General features: G+C 30.0%; 2 protein-coding genes across 3 annotated transcripts in view; one reads left to right on the forward strand and one right to left on the reverse strand.

Annotated features, from left to right (window-relative positions):
- Window positions 1–1001: 1001 nt before the first annotated feature.
- LOC143195717 (uncharacterized) lies at window positions 1002–8491 on the reverse strand. Of its 2 annotated transcripts, XM_076403150.1 has the most exons (3): window positions 8352–8440; window positions 6801–6904; window positions 1002–2963 (listed from the first exon to the last, which is right to left on the reverse strand). In XM_076403150.1, the coding sequence occupies exon 3, from the start codon at window positions 2955–2957 to the stop codon at window positions 1182–1184; it is 1776 nt and encodes a 591-aa protein (XP_076259265.1). In that variant the 5' UTR covers window positions 2958–2963; window positions 6801–6904; window positions 8352–8440; the 3' UTR covers window positions 1002–1181. The 2 variants fall into 2 exon arrangements, with proteins under 2 accessions (XP_076259265.1, XP_076259264.1); XM_076403149.1 differs by lacking the exon at window positions 6801–6904 and having other exon boundaries at window positions 8352–8491.
- Window positions 8492–11655: 3164 nt separating this feature from the next.
- The window catches only part of nAChRalpha4 (nicotinic Acetylcholine Receptor alpha4), a 464411-nt gene continuing 459705 nt past the window's right edge, over window positions 11656–16361 (forward strand). Inside the window, exon 1 of the mRNA XM_076403151.1 lies at window positions 11656–11943. Within this exon, the coding sequence (XP_076259266.1) occupies window positions 11725–11943 (219 nt within the window). The 5' untranslated portion in view covers window positions 11656–11724. The remainder of the gene's footprint in view (window positions 11944–16361) is intronic.

Raw genomic sequence — 16361 nt, forward strand, 5'->3', positions numbered from 1 at the left:
ATTCTCCGCATGATGGCACAATTCTCCATATAATATAATACGCATAACTCGTCTACCTTCTAAACTATCTTCAGCGGCCTAACCTCAAAAGTAATCGGAGGAGACTTTAACGCTCACCATCCTATATGGGATTGCGAGTTCTCAGCGCAAACCTGCGGCTCGCTATTGGATAACCGGGCAGTCCACGCATACTGAACGTTTTCATTCTCCTGATCATCAATCATCCTTCTGATTTACAACTTCTCGATGAGTTAAACTCGGATCATAGTGCGATTATATTTATTCTGGACGACTGTTATGCATTTGAAATTTCTAATCCAGGAAGAAAACTGACAGTAAGAGATGTCAGGAAATTATCCTTGAATCCGCACCAATTCCGAAGATCTATCGATCTGAGCAATTTGATCGTGCTATGTCGTTGTGTCATGAGTTTAAGTAACAGCTTATTAAAACTATCATAGTGATCCAGTTCCTGAAAGCATCAGGAGATATTCTTATCGTACCACCCTCGAGTCCGCAGACAAAATGGTGGTCAACAGTGTGAAGGATGCCATCAAAGATTGTCGATCTGAGAAATTTAATTCGTTTGCTTCGGGCCATGGTACTCCATCTTTCGGGTGACTTTCTAAAAACCTCATGTGGAAGGTGCAAAACGTCATACCCCTGAAGTCAGCGGAGGCAGGAACTTTCGCCGACCACAAAAAGGCCGGGCTCCTCCCTAAAACCTATGAGGTCCAGGTGGAATGCCCCCCTCTTGCTTCAAAATTTAAATTTAAAAATGCATTTTCCAAAGACAGCCTCCGCATAGTCCAACTAGCTCATTCTTGCGGGTCTCTGCAAAAAAAAATTCAGGCAAAAGGAATGGCGAGCGCCGATAACCAACGAAGTGGCGATTGTTTTTGTCGTAGAAAATTTACAAAATTGAATCCAGAAAAACAAAAGATGCAAAGTTCGTCGAGTTATCTATAGAGGATAATTGATGGTAATAAAACAACAACAAAGAAAAAGCAGTAATGTTTATTAAATTTAATACACTGTTATGACATTTATTTTATATTAAAAATATTTAATTACATAGAAACACCATTACATAATAAAAATGTCTTACTCTTAATATACTTTCTATAATATTTTTCTTTATATTAATTAACAAATATTTAATTACAAGACATCAATTATTATTATACTAATCTAATCTGTTCTGTATTAACAACATCTCCTTTTTTTCGTACTTGATATACGACATATATTATCCAAGATAATATTAATATGAACGTAATATCCGAAAATATAACAAAGATAGGCGAATCACGTGAATGAGTTACTACAATACGATGATCCTGATCTTGAAGCGTTTCCACCAGTTTGGAAAGCTTATTTAGTTGTAATTTGATATCGGATATATCAGCTTCTTGGATATTTTCGATTAGTTTGATGAAACATTCCGTTAAGTTTATATATTCGCTACTTTTACAGATACCCATCAAGGAAATATTATATGATTGAGCTGCTTCTAATTGGTGATCCTGTTCTTGAAGCTTAGATACTTGCTGGGAAATCTCATTTAGTTTCGAATTTATGTCTGATATTTCAGATTCTTGAATATTTTTGACCAGGTTGGTTAAACATACGGTAAAATTTTGATGATCATTATACTTACAGATATCGAAAAGGGAAGAAATCATCATTAAGTTTTTACTGGCATCAATAGAATTTTGTGAAGAATCCAAAGATACATTTGAAATTTCAGGTATATGTAAAATACTATTGTTTAGTTTTATTATGTCATTATTCAGATCGCTTATATTTAACTGTGTATCCCTTGTTAATTGCAGTATTTTTTTTTGTAAATATTCAATTTTATAAAATATCTTTGAGACTTGGCTATCGTTTACTTGTATCTTTGTTTGATAGTAATTATCATAACATTCCATTCCGAGAACATTGCTATTATCGACCTGAGCATCATAGTCTCCTAAATATATTTTTCTGCTTTGTAAATTTGTGACAATATCTCTTAGGACTTGGCAAGACCAAGGATTGTGATGTATTAATACTTTCTGTAATGATAACGGCGAAAAAATGTATAACCAATCGTTATTTGGACCTTTCTGGTATAGTGAAAATTGGTTGTATGATAAATCTAGATATGTTAGATTAACCAGATTCGCAAATACGTTGGATGGTATATTACTTAACGAATTGTGTTGAAGATGAAGTTCCTTCAAATTAGAGGCTTCCTTAAAGGCATTTGAATTTATTTTTGTTACGTTATTGTAACTAACATCCAAATATGTATAATCACATGTTTCAATTATATTTTCTATCTGATTATGATTCATAGTTAATTTGCTTATTTTACTGTTACTGACATAAATATCAGTAAAATTATTATGAGCTATATTTAAATAAGTAATACTACTCTGATAGGAAAATATGTTTTCCGGCAACTGTTTCAACTGGTTAAAACTCAAATCTATGTAGGTAAGTTGTTTCAAACCGACGAAAGTATAAATATCCAATTGCTTGATTTGATTATGTGATAAATTAATTTCTCGAAGTTCAGTCATTTCACGGAATACGCCTTCGATAATCTCGGATATATTGTTATGAGCCAAACTCAAATTCCGAAGTTGGTGGCAATTCCGAAAAAAACCGGGTATAATTATTGACATGTTATCATTATTTAGTTCCAGTTGTTGAAAGTTGAAGTTATATAGAGAATCCAGTTCCGTCAATGAAGAATCAGTTATACGCAATACTCTATCAGGATATCCATAATAATTATTTCTTAAATGATTTAAATAGTTGTGCAGATCTGATGTGTCGATTTGTTGGCAGCTGTATACAATCTTATTAAATTCTTGCAGCGTGGAGCATGTACAATCCATACTAATTACAAATATTGAAAGCCATATTGCTATAACTGTTAACCAACAACAATATGTTTGTTGCATGCCGATCTGAAAAAGAATCTTTAAGATAAATATCCTATAAAATAATATAGAATCTAATATAAAATATTAGGCGCTTGCATGTTTTCTGATCAATCTGTCACTTTAAGAAGGCATTTATTGACAAAACTTGGTACAATATATATTAACCAAAATATTTTCCGTTAATCTCTACTAAATTCCAAAACTATACTAAAAGAATGAAGATAATATGTCTGTAATCAGCTATTTCGAACAGGAACGAGATAACGCACTCTAACCAGTACAATGTGTTAGAGAAGAAAGTATGTTTACTGATAAATATAAACTGCCGCACTTTTTATTGAAAATATTTTTTGCCGTGTTGCAGCTGCACTGACTTTAAAAGAATACAATATTTTAAAACATACAACAAAATCAATGAAGAATTATTATATCAATTCGTATATTTAGATGAGTCGTGGATATTTCAAAATGATAATAACTATAGTGTAAAGGCAATTACAGTTTATGGAAAAAAGCTTCATACTGGAAACAGGAATGGTTTAATACCTGGTGCGGAATTAGTGTTTTCTTCCAAGGGTGACTACCATAGAGAAATGAATTATGACTTGTTTTTGCAATGGTTTGATAATCAGCTTTTAAAGAATTTAGAGAAATCATCAATTATTGTTATGGACAGTACACATATATGGACATATCACAGGTGGTAATTTAAAGGAAGGTGCTTTAAATAAGTTTTGAATAAACCATGTTAAAGAATGAAGTATTTAAAATTGTTACTCAGTAAATATAAATGAAATATTTAACTGCTTTTTATGTAATTTACTTTTTTAGAAGATATATGGTAGATTTGATTCCTGAATGTTATGGCCACAGAGTATTACATCTTCCTCCCTATCACTGCATATTTAATCCAATTGAGTTGATATGGGGTATTGCAAAAATTATTACAATATGCATTCATGTCAAGAAGGATATTGAAACCAGAACTCTAGATTTATGGAAAGAATTGATTGATTGAATAAAACTGTATGAATGTTGATTTATGATTCAATGCTGACAAATACCAAGAGAGGGTGATCAAAAGGTTTATTAAAGAGTGAGAGAAATAATACTGTTTTGCGGATATGTCAAATGAGTTAAGGAATATACTGTGATTAAATCTAGTTTTAGGTAGTAACAAAACAAGCTAAGGAGAAATATAACAGTTTTTTACAACCACAGAAAATCAACAAGTAAAAAAAACAATACCCTAGAATTAGCAAATGATGTTGAGTAAATGATTCATCACATGTTGGAAGTAGTTGTTTCATCAAATACTAATATATTTAAAATTATATTATATTCCTCGACGGTTTAAGCCTTGTTTCAATCTAATTAATACGCTTAAGTCGTAGGATTCATAGTCCTGATATTTTTTGGCCTTACAGTTCCTTCAGTTATGTCATTGGACAATATGATGGAGGAGTATCTGCATAAGGTTCTAAAACTTTTCTTCAAATCAAAGTATAAAAGTGTCGAACGAACACTGTGTAAAGCAATAGTACTAGATCGAAAAGTTTTATTTTATATAAAGAAGTGCCAAAACCGTTAAGGTTAACAATCGTCGCATTTTTATCAGTATGATATTGTTAATCATAAAATATGCAAGCATCTAAAACTAAGTCTAAATCTTTTGTGGCAAACAATATATGATTGTTTGACTTAAAATATCATATCGTAGGAGTGAACACTTTTTAATAACAGAATTTAAGCGTCATTTGCGGGGAACTTTTATTTCAGTTTGTGAATATGAAATAATCTACTAATAGGATGAATGGACTGAACTAAAAATTGTTGGGAGTAGTTTCATAATACTAGTTATTATGAATTTTGTGTTAAATGCGAAAAGTCTAGTGGGACTATATTAAGACATAGAACTGAATGCTCAAACTGAAGATTCTGGTACGTGATATCTTAGATTTATGATTATCTAAATAAAAATGCCCAAATGGAGCTCTACCCTCATGAGTATATTTAAAAACTAGCGAAAACACGTTTGAAATTAAATTGCAATCACAAGATTGATTCATTAATACAATTTTGAGCAGTCATATTCTAGTTATGAAGAACAAGATGTTTTTCTCTTATCATATTTAACTAATATTATATTCAACTATCATATTAACTTGAATAAGATGACTATCGGATCATTAGTTTGTGAATTATAGTATTTTGAGTGAAGCAATGTTGATAAAATATAACTTTCTGAAGGGAAAAAATACAGTTGAAGCAAAAACTTGGCTTGATGCCGAGTTTCCGGATACTTCCCCAGAAAAATCAACCATCAACGTTTGGTATGCTATGTTTAGACGTGGTGAAATGAGCACCGAAGACGGTGAAGGCAGTGGACGCCCAAAAGAGGTTGTTACCGACGAGAACATTAAAAATATCCACAAAGTGATTTCGAATAAACGTAAATTGAAATTGAATGAAATAGCAGACACTCTAAAGATATCAACTCATATCATTCACGAATATTTGGGTATGAGAAAGCTCTGTGCAAAGTGGGTGCCGCGCGAGCTCACTTTTGACCAAAAACAACGACGAGTTGATGATTCGGAGCAGTGTTTGAAGATGATCAAGCGCAATGAACCCGAGTTTTTGCATCGATATGTGGTAATGGATGAAACATGGCTCCATCATTTTGCTTCGAAGTTTTATCGACAGTCATCTGAGTGGAATGCACACGATGAACCCACTCCAAAGCGTGGAAAACCGTCGGCTGGCAAGATTATGGAGTCTGTATTTTGGGATGTGCATGAAATCATTTTCATTGTCTACCTTGGAAAGGGAAGGACCATCAACAGCGACTATTATATAGCGTTATTGGGCCTGGAATGAAAAAGTGGTCGCCGAAACTAAGGCCTATTTTGAAACAAATTTGAAATCGTACTACAAAAATGGTATTGAAAAGTTGGAGGGTCGCTATAATCAGTGGATCACCCTTGAAGGGAATTATGTTGAATAAAAAAAAACTAATTATTTTGCCAAAAAAATATGTGTTATTATGGTAGGCCGAGGATCTGTAAATTGATCTGTTACAAAAAATGCACATGAACAAACGTGAGGAACGTCTCTTAAGTGAGCAATTTATATTTCAACTGAGATGGTAAAGAATGTTAAATATGAACCAAGTTAAGGCTGGTAGGAAATATTGTTTCAACGCTTGAGAAATATAGTCGATTCAAAATAGCAGTGAACTCACATCAATATTTGCCTGATGCAGATTGTAAATTCGATTTAGAGTTGGACGATAATTTCCTTCTAATTTTACTCTATTTAAAACGAGATAGATTGTCGTTTAACAAGTTCTAACATCGAACCTAATCAGCATGCTAAAGTCGTCCGGTTCTCAAAAGTCCGCAAAATTTTTAAGATTAATTATAATAACTATAGGTTATAAACCACAAAATACAGACCTTTTCCTTTTGATCTGATCGCTTTGCTTATTTTGATCAATTTTAAATCGCTGCTTATTATTGCTCTGATTCAAAATGCCGAAGCCAGACGTAATAGATTGTGTTTCTCAATTAATATATCAGTTACTTTGAAGAGGAACGAGATAATAGAGTAAAAAATTGTTAGTAAATTTATTTAAGAAGGTAAGCAATTTTACTGTTAATAATTAAGCTGCTGTGGTTTTTATTCCAAATATTATATATATTTATATTATGTTATTATATATATATATATATATATATATATATATATATATATATATATATATATATTTATAAATATTTTAGCGTTTTGCAGCTGCACTGGATATTAGTATGGATACTTAAATATTTCAAAAAATTAAAAATATAATCTGATATTCACCGAAAAGAGATTGTCCTTATACTAAGGGGGTGGCGAATCAAGATCCGCTTGATGTTAGCTTTGTCAGAGGTCAAATATATGACAAAGATGATGTATAAAATTAACTAAAATAAAATAAAAAAATAAAATAAAATAAAAACAGTTAGTAGGTTTTTGAACATAAACTTAATTTAATAAAATAATTGCAAAGGAAACTGTTAATCTGAAAAGTATCAATAGAAATTTTAGAGATATTCAGCTGTTTGAGTAATGTAGAGCGTCCGTTCATAGGTTGTTCCGTAATATAGGATTTATATGGTGTAAAGATAATTTATGAAGAGTTCGAATGTAACGTTTAGAAGAAGACAATTTTTAGAAGCCTATAATAAAATCAAGGAAGACCTATTATTTCAATTTGCGTATGAATATTTCAGAAAGAGACCAATATACCCAATGGTCACTTATGACAATATGATAATAAAACTAGTGTCAAAACAACAAAATGTGATGGAAAAAGGTAAATGTTGGAATAAAAGTTGATTAGGTTTTATTAGTCATAACATTTATTAATAATTCATTGTAGAGATATTGTTCTTCATGCTACCAACAGGAATGATTAATAACACTTTCGGTTTGGATGAACACGATCAGGCACATTGAAGAAGATATTGTTAGGTAGATTGGAAATTAACAGCTCAGTTATTCACCTGATCGAAGCTCGCTGAATTTGGGATTATAACTCAATGTTGAAATTTTAAGACAGGGCGATGAGAGTGGAAATGAAATGGTGCAATATAATTAATATACGATAACTTTGGGAAATTTTAATGTAGATTGTGAAAGTTTTATGTGCACAAATATGTACGTAATAGTTTACAATTTACAGGAGTTATATACACTGATTAAAATGCGTCAGGAGAGAATACTAACTAGTTTGCAGATATGTTAAATGCATTAGAGAGAATGCAGTGATTAAATCTAATTTTGTCAATATAAGTGTGCAGTGATACTGATATAAGAAACTAATGAGACATACAGTATCAAAATGAATTTACAAGGAAACGCTGTATCCGTGGAAATAAGTACTAAGCGTAAAAAGCAAATATACTCTCTAATGAATCTAAAACATATTACTTGGATATCTAATCATTTATTAGGATACCAATACATAAAAAATGCGCTTGAAACTCTAGCTTATAGGTGGTAGGGAAAAAATCAATGTAAATATATAAACTTTTATAACTGTATAATTAATTGAAGTTTTAAGTCCTTGATACTGATATTGTAATAAACTGTAATTTTGTATTTTTAACAGTTTATTTCTTTTATTTATATTAGAATTTTGTTGTATGTCAAGGCCAAAACGAACTAAAACTCAAAGTTGGTGCCGCCATATTGCGACGATTTGAAGTCATCGATTCAGATGACGTGAGCTGATTGCTGTTTTGAATTTGAATGATGATGAATTATTGCCGAAAGGAAATTGTACTGAGCCTCTTTTGTAACCAATGATTACGACAGATGAACAAATGTGATATGGTATAAATATTTTATGAATAACATATTACTTACTGTTATATATCTGAATATGAAAGAAAATGAGATGGCATTCAGTCACTGTAATGCAAAAACTGTTTTAAACTGTTTTCTAGATCATGTCTTACTAAAAATATATAAGCAGATAATTTTGTATAAGTATCTGCTTACAGATAATATTTGATAACACAATCTATATCAAAATAAAATGAATTTATGAATAATGTTGTTATCAGTGTATTACAATATAGCATAATTACCGTTAAACTAGACATTTATCGTAATGATGCTTTATCATATATCAATTGTTGATTTTTTTATTTATAAATATTTTTTATATATTTTTTTATATATAAATTAATTTTTATAACTAATTATATACAAATTTGATGAGTATTTGATTTAATGTTGAAACGATATATAAGGGGGGAAACAAACATTGAAAAATTTTTCCAATAACTCATTTTGTTTAAAATATGATTGAATAAATTTATATAATAAAAATATAATTACTATATGTTCAACCTTTCCATTTTTATAAAAACACCATATATAAATTAATGTACATATTTGAAAAATCATTATTTTTACAAAACAGTAATTTATTTACCTAACTTTTATATAATAATGCTTTCTCTTTTCCTTGTTTCTCATTGGATTATTAAGGTGACGTTGATAATTTTATATATTGTTTATTTGATCAGGGCTACATTTGTTAGCTAATTTAATTATTTCGTAGTATCACTCTCCACTGTTCTTGCATCCTAACAAAACCTTGTATAAATTCTCTTTCAAAAAATTTCACATTCTTCGACTTTCATTCTCAAGAAATCCTAGTTACATGACAACTATAAAATAAAAATTAAATCTTCACTAAAATATGTCATTTATAAAATAAATGTCTAATTATTACCAGTTACTACAATTATCAGTTACGACAAATCTGAAAATGATCGTGAAAATAGATCGATCACTACCAAGCCAAAATCGCAATTTTGTCACAGCATTACTATATTGCTAGAAAAATGGGAAATAGTTATAAAAACGTATAGAAAATACCATATAAAGCGAAAAAAGTCTCGAGTACCTACGAGCAAATATGGACAAGCCCTAAACGTTGAAGCATTTAACCACTTACTTATAAATAACAACAATCTGTTATTGAAATAGAATTAAACAAACTGGATGAGAAATGTTATCCATTTTTTTTAATATAACATATATTGTGTTATGTATAGTTGTAAAATATCTCTCGGTATCTATAGTCTATTCAAAGTTTATTTGTATATGCGTCATTAATTGGTCTAATTTATTGCCTGTTAAAATTTCTAAAAAATTTGCAATTGCAAATTGCAATTTGTCGTGTTTCAGAAGCAGACAATATTTTCCATTTCATTTTATTTTAGTTAAAAAGAGACACATTGCTCTCTGATAAGTTTGAACGAGAACCCGAACTAGCCTGTCAAAGTCGCCCGGTTGTCAAACGTACGCAAAATTATTCAAAATATTATAATTACGGGTTATAAACCGGCAAACGTTGTGTTAAGGCTTTGTTTTAATACATTTACTACATTTATTACATCATTTTTCATTTTTCATACATACATACATACATACATATATATATATATATATATATATATATATATATATATATATATATATATATATATATATATATATAGAATATATAAATAAAGGGTTTAATGGATCTTCCAGACATTACTTTGTTATTTAGATGAGACGTGGATATTGCAGAATGGTACATTGGGTCACTCATGGCAAGATGATAATAAATATAGCGTAAAGATAATAACAGTTGATGGGAAAAGTTAAACCTGGGAATAACTATCGATTAGGTTTTGTTAGTCATAATATTTATTAAGAATTCATTGCAGATATAACTATATGTCATGAAGAACTACTTCATGGTTGAAACAGGAATATAAATTAAATATTTTTATTCCAGGTGCAGAATTAGTATATTCTTCCAAGGGTGACTATCATGAAAAATAACTTGTTGTTGCAGTGGTTTGAAAATCAGCTTTTAGGAACCATCATTTTTAGAACCATCCATTGTTAGGGGCAATTCACCATATCATTCACCATACAGGAAGTAATTGATAAATGGTGGAGTCGTGAACATATTTTAGACAGATTGGAAATTAACAGTTTAGTGATTGACTTGGACAGTGACTCAGAAAGTGAGGTGACTAAAGGAAACTTTCAGGATATGTGATAATGATGTGCAATGCTGGAAATTCTTGAGATAAAGTGATGAGAGTGGAAACAACTAAAGGTATGCACATAGTTAATAAAATATTAGTGTAGAAATTGGTATTGTAGATCGTGGAAGAATTGTGTGCACAGATATGATTGTAATTGTTCAGAATTAAACATGAGCATTAGGTTAGAATGTATGAGGGAGAATGAATAACTGTTTTGTAGATATGGCATATGTATTAGGCAGAATTCAGTGATTAATTGTATGAAAAATGGTGTACAAAGGTAGTAGGAGAATAAATAAACATATATTAACATGAATTGTTTGTTTTCTTTACGTAGAAGATATTTGGAATTACAAAGTCACAATTAGATATGTGACAATATGACATTTTATTCTTTGAACTTTGTATCAATTATTTTGATTATTTACTTTCTAGATGTAAGTTTTGATAAATCGATAGTTAATTTTATTGGTGATTGTAATTACGTAAAATAAATACTTTAATATAAATGTCTAAATTGTAAAAATTAAATTACCTAATTTTGTGCATTTTAATTTTGTATTAATATACATGCTAAATTCATATATCAATTTCCAAACTGTTTTAATCATATATTGTGTGTTTCAATATACAGACATGAATTACTTCATTTATTATTCCATTTTTATGGTTATCTGATAAAAACAAAGAGAGATCTTGTGCACTTATATGTGATGCTCTGACATTGTTATAATTAAACGCAATTTAAATAATATTAGTGAGTGTTAGTTCCTGAAATAGTTTGAACTGTGGGTTTAACACTTCTACAAACTTAATATTTTAATTAATCTTGTATATCAAATACATTTCTGATATTATATTGAAAATATTGTAAAAACAAGTTTTAGTAACTAAAGATGATTACTTTAATAAATCACTAGTGTCGGGCGATCACGTTTTATTGGATAAACTATAGCATTTATCATGGGTGAATGTTGATAATACAATTTTTCAAGACAATGTAACTGCAATAACAAGAGTGTAGTTATGTCAGCTCGCCCTTCTGTCCATGCAAGCAGTCTCTCCCCACCGACGACGCACCAGCCGACGCTCCAGCCTCCGGACTCGTCGCTTGGCCGTTCAGTTGTGATCCGGCGGCGTCGCGACGCCGTAGATGCGTCTTCCTACACGTCCACGCCACGATGTGTTCGGCTTTCGCGACGGGCAGGACGTCCATCAATCTGTTCGCAGGACTGTTGTGCATCCTGATTTGTTCTGGATCGGTAACCGGTAACCCGGACGCGAAACGGCTCTACGACGATTTGCTGAGCAACTACAATAAGTTGGTGAGACCGGTGGTGAACACTTCCGATGTGCTTCGGGTGTGTATAAAGTTGAAATTGTCGCAGCTGATAGATGTGGTAAGTATGGTGGATAACCTTAGCGAATTTTATCAAAATATTTTTGAAGCTCATAGCAAGAATTGTGAATACATTTTAATATTTTCTTTTATGTGTACAGCTTTATTGTATACTGTACAGTATGTGTATAATTTTTCCAGTTTTTGGTAATGTAAAAGTACATGTTAAATAACTTACTTATCCTTCGAACTATCTAAAATTTAATTTGGGGGGAGTAGGAATATTACGCTTATCTATGTGTATTTACCAGTTATAATAGCACGTAATCGAACCTTAATATGTGGCACAAAATCACTCATGACTGTGTATTTCCGCCTGTGTATAAAATGATAACTTTTCTTCAATCGTCTGAATAACTCATTAGATCCAGTAATCAGCAGCAATGTCTCTCATTTTTTTGCTCGGTTTGGGCTAACAATTCATCATCATCGACGATATTCAGTTAACCGATGTGCTTATTGTATAAAATTTACAAAAGCACTCGATAAGCCTCTAATGAACATAATGAGTAATGAATAAAACTTTTAAAAGGGCGAGATAGTTGATCAAATAGTAAATCACTATCATCGGATATAGATTTGAAATAAAAATAGTTACACAAAAAGTGATAATTCTTTCAAACGTTATATACGTCAATACGTTTAACCACAAATAACATGAGAGAATGAACTTAGGTGTAATGTATAAAAAGAAGTAATCTAATTGAAAATTATTACCACGTATAATCTTTTTCAAACTAATATAAAACGTATATAAGATTATTATAAGGTTATTATGGTATATAAGTTAAGGAAAATATTATTAAATATGATTTACATCTAAAGAGAAATCATAGTTTTTCATATTCGATGTTAACATTCGGTTATCGAAAAAAAACTGTATTTCGATTTTTCTGTGAGGATTTTCTCGTTGACTAATTACTTGAAATAGAATAAAAAGTAAGTAGAACGTAATATTTAAAGTAAAAAGATGAAATCATGATTTCTAAATATTTGACTCGTAGTGTAAAGACAATTAAACTGTGGGTTTAACACTTCTTGTACCATGTAATCAAACGTTATTACGTTTGACAAACTCACTAATTACTGTTTTGTTTCTGCCTGTCTATAAAAAGATAATTTTTATTCAAAAGTCTAAATGACTTATTAGACCCTGTAAACAGCAGCAATGTCAATAATTCATCATCATCGACGACGTTCACTTAACCAATGTGCTAATTGTATTAAATTTACAAAAGCATTCAATGAGTTTGTAGTGAAAATAATGAATTAGGAATAAAACTTTAAAGGAGCGTGATAATTGTTCAAAATAGTAATTCACTATCATCGGACATAGTATTAAAATAGTTATAGATAGGTAATAAATTTAAAATAATAAAATAATAGAATAAATAGTTATTGAAAATAACATAGTTACATAAAAAGTGTTAATTCACAGTCCTTTATTTGTAAGCACAAACGTCAAAATGTTTAAACAGAAATAATACTAGAGAATGAACTTTAGTTGCAATATATAATAAAGAAACAAACTAATTGAAAATTATTACCACGTAAGATTTTTTTCAAAAGAATATACAAGTTATATAAAGTTATTATAAGGCTATTATGGTATATAAGTTAACGTAACTATATGTAAATATGATTTATATCTAGAGAGAAATCCTATTGTTTTATGCTCGATGTTAATATACGACTGCTGAATGAGAACTGTGCTTTGATTTAGTGGATTTTCTCATTGAATTATTAATTGAAATTAGAATTAAAAGTTGATAGAACGTGATATTTAATCAAAAAATAATGAAATCCTGATTTATAAATATTTTTAATCATGGCGTAAAAACAATTAAACTGTTACAATGATTTTTAGTTTTCAATTTTTAACACCTGAATCTTAACAGCATACAAAACCAACCAATATAATACTTAATATAGGATAAACTACTAAGATGACAATAGCTCGGAATATAGTCTATTACAAGATATTTTCAACTGTTGAAAAATCAGTTATTAGAGCAGAAATGTGAAGATTAGTTTTAGTGTTCTACATTTTGTGTTTGTGCGAAATTCGTTTTTTGACTTTGGCAAACTTTTTAACTTTTTAAATCAAATAATCTAGCCCTTTGAAGATAATAAAACGTGTTAATATTGCTGCAAAGGCGAATTTCATGGTATGTTACTTGTAATTTAGTAAAATATCCTGTTTAGTTTATTAAACATTAAAACTTATTACAGCCATGGATAGGCGTAAGTTCAGCTAACAATTCTTATTTTATTGGCGGTTAAGTAACGTTTTCCTGGCAAAACCGCAATTTAGTATTTATAATGTAAAGAAGAAAAGGAAAACGGAGTAAAGAACTAAAGAGAATAGATGAAACTACACTCAGTTGTTGACAAAGCTTCAATAAAACAACTGGGATACTATATGATCTTAAGAATTCATGTTCTCCATACCCATCTCAATTTTTTCTAGTTTTGGAGATGTCATTGACGAGTAGAGAGAATGTTTGTATCAGAATATTTGTATTATAAAATGCAAATAGAAATAAGGATCCATTGAATGACGTAGTGCTTGTTAATACGGTTGATGCAGGTGTAGGGATGTTTCAATAAGCACTAACAAGAGAAATGTTAAAAACGACAATTTCATCAACCACCAATTTATTATCTCTAGTAAACAGTGTAAAACCCGACGAGGAATAAACATTCTAGTCACGCCAGTAACCCAGCTGGGTAAGATTGGCTGGGATGGGTTCTAAGTTGGTCACTGACCAGTCGGCAGGCTTAATTCATAGGACGGTGGTTCGGACAGCATAATAAGCAGTAGGTCCAGTTTAGATAAACCATGGTCGCCAAAATACTTTTTAACTAAATAATATAATAACATTTAATAACAAAAATATAAAAATATTTAATAAAGATGATATTTGGTATAGCGATTGCGGAGAAAAAAATATATCAGTTCTAAAAATAGAATATATATTTGCTTTTTGATTTCTCTCGCAAAAGTACTTAAATATACGATAAAATTTAATCCTTTAAAAACATTAGTGTTGATTTTGTTTTTATGTATAACATAGTACATTTTATAAGAGATAAAAACACGGGTTTAAATTACGTAATTTTACTTTTTAGTGTTTTACTGAAGCGAAACAAAAACACATAAAAATATATTAATGAGACTTTGAAGATGGTTCAGTAATCAGTATGGATAAAACCTTGATTTACCATCATGTGCTTCACTTGAATTAATAAGTCCAGGACATATAAAGCCGGTAGTTTAGCGTCGAAGCTTCTTTAATCCAGATATCTCTAAATAATTTGCTGATATTAATTTTTGGAATGCAAAAAATATTTGTTCATAGATTACCTGCAACTAAACAATAATTAACTCTCACTATTATATTATATAATTAGGAACAAAATGTGAACTAGCTCAGGTTGTTAAAAATCATCTGTTTTATATTGTTATTAATTTATATACAAATATCTTAATGTTATTCTATTTAATTCATTACTACGGACTTATGTAATAAAGAAATAGTTATCCAAATTCAATTAATCATAAATCTGATTAGAAAAAGCTTGTTTTAAAAATGTATCATATTGAAAACAAAACTAAATCCATAAATTTTCAAAAAGAAAAGTTAATTATTATGGGATCTACTTAATATATTATATTGTGAAATCATCCTATCCCATAAGACGTCATTCCACTCGTCAGTACATCAGTAATCAAGCAAGGTTATTGGAGTGACTAGAATGGCCTTAACTACGATGACAGCCGACGATGGTATCTATTGTTTTGAAATCGATTTTTTACGTTCCTGGTCGGGTTTTAATATACAAATATATTATTGTGAATATAACATCTGTTTATGTATGTGCTTTCTAATGGGAACCATAATCAATGACGTTTTCTTACTGCATATCTTACAATTTCTGATATTGCACCTTTTGAATAAAGATGTTGAAATAAATATATTTGTTTTCAAACATCACTTATTATTTCAAATTCAAAAGCAATCCAAAGCAATGGCAATTTAACGAATTTCTGAGATCTATTTGTTTTTAAAAATTATTTTAAATTTCATTGCCATTGGTTTTTAAAATTTTATAAATCAATAACTAATTTAAATATTGTGATATTCAAAGTTTGGTTATATTAGAATAGTGCCATACGCACGTATGGAAAAGAAACAATTTATTAAAAAAGAAAATAAGTTGTCATTGACATTGGCAATAGTTCCACGGTAGATAAAAGGCATCCCTTAATGTTGGTCATGGAGTTCTTTAAAAAAACCTTAGTTCGTGGATTCTGGCTTTCAAGATTCTAAAGTTGCAAAACAGCCCTTCGTACACACTCACAGGTTATTGCTATTTATGTAGCCACACCACAGTTCAATGTCTGAACTACTGAAG

This window comes from Rhynchophorus ferrugineus, unplaced genomic scaffold (assembly GCF_030347505.1).
Source record: "Rhynchophorus ferrugineus isolate W39M unplaced genomic scaffold, kcgeb_rfMv2 rfM4, whole genome shotgun sequence".
NCBI lineage: Eukaryota > Metazoa > Arthropoda > Insecta > Coleoptera > Curculionidae > Rhynchophorus > Rhynchophorus ferrugineus.

Coding starts and splice junctions, on each gene's coding strand:
- LOC143195717 (XM_076403149.1), bottom strand. CDS start 2,957: ATGCAACAAACATATTGTTGTTGGTTAACAGTTATAGCAATATGGCTT.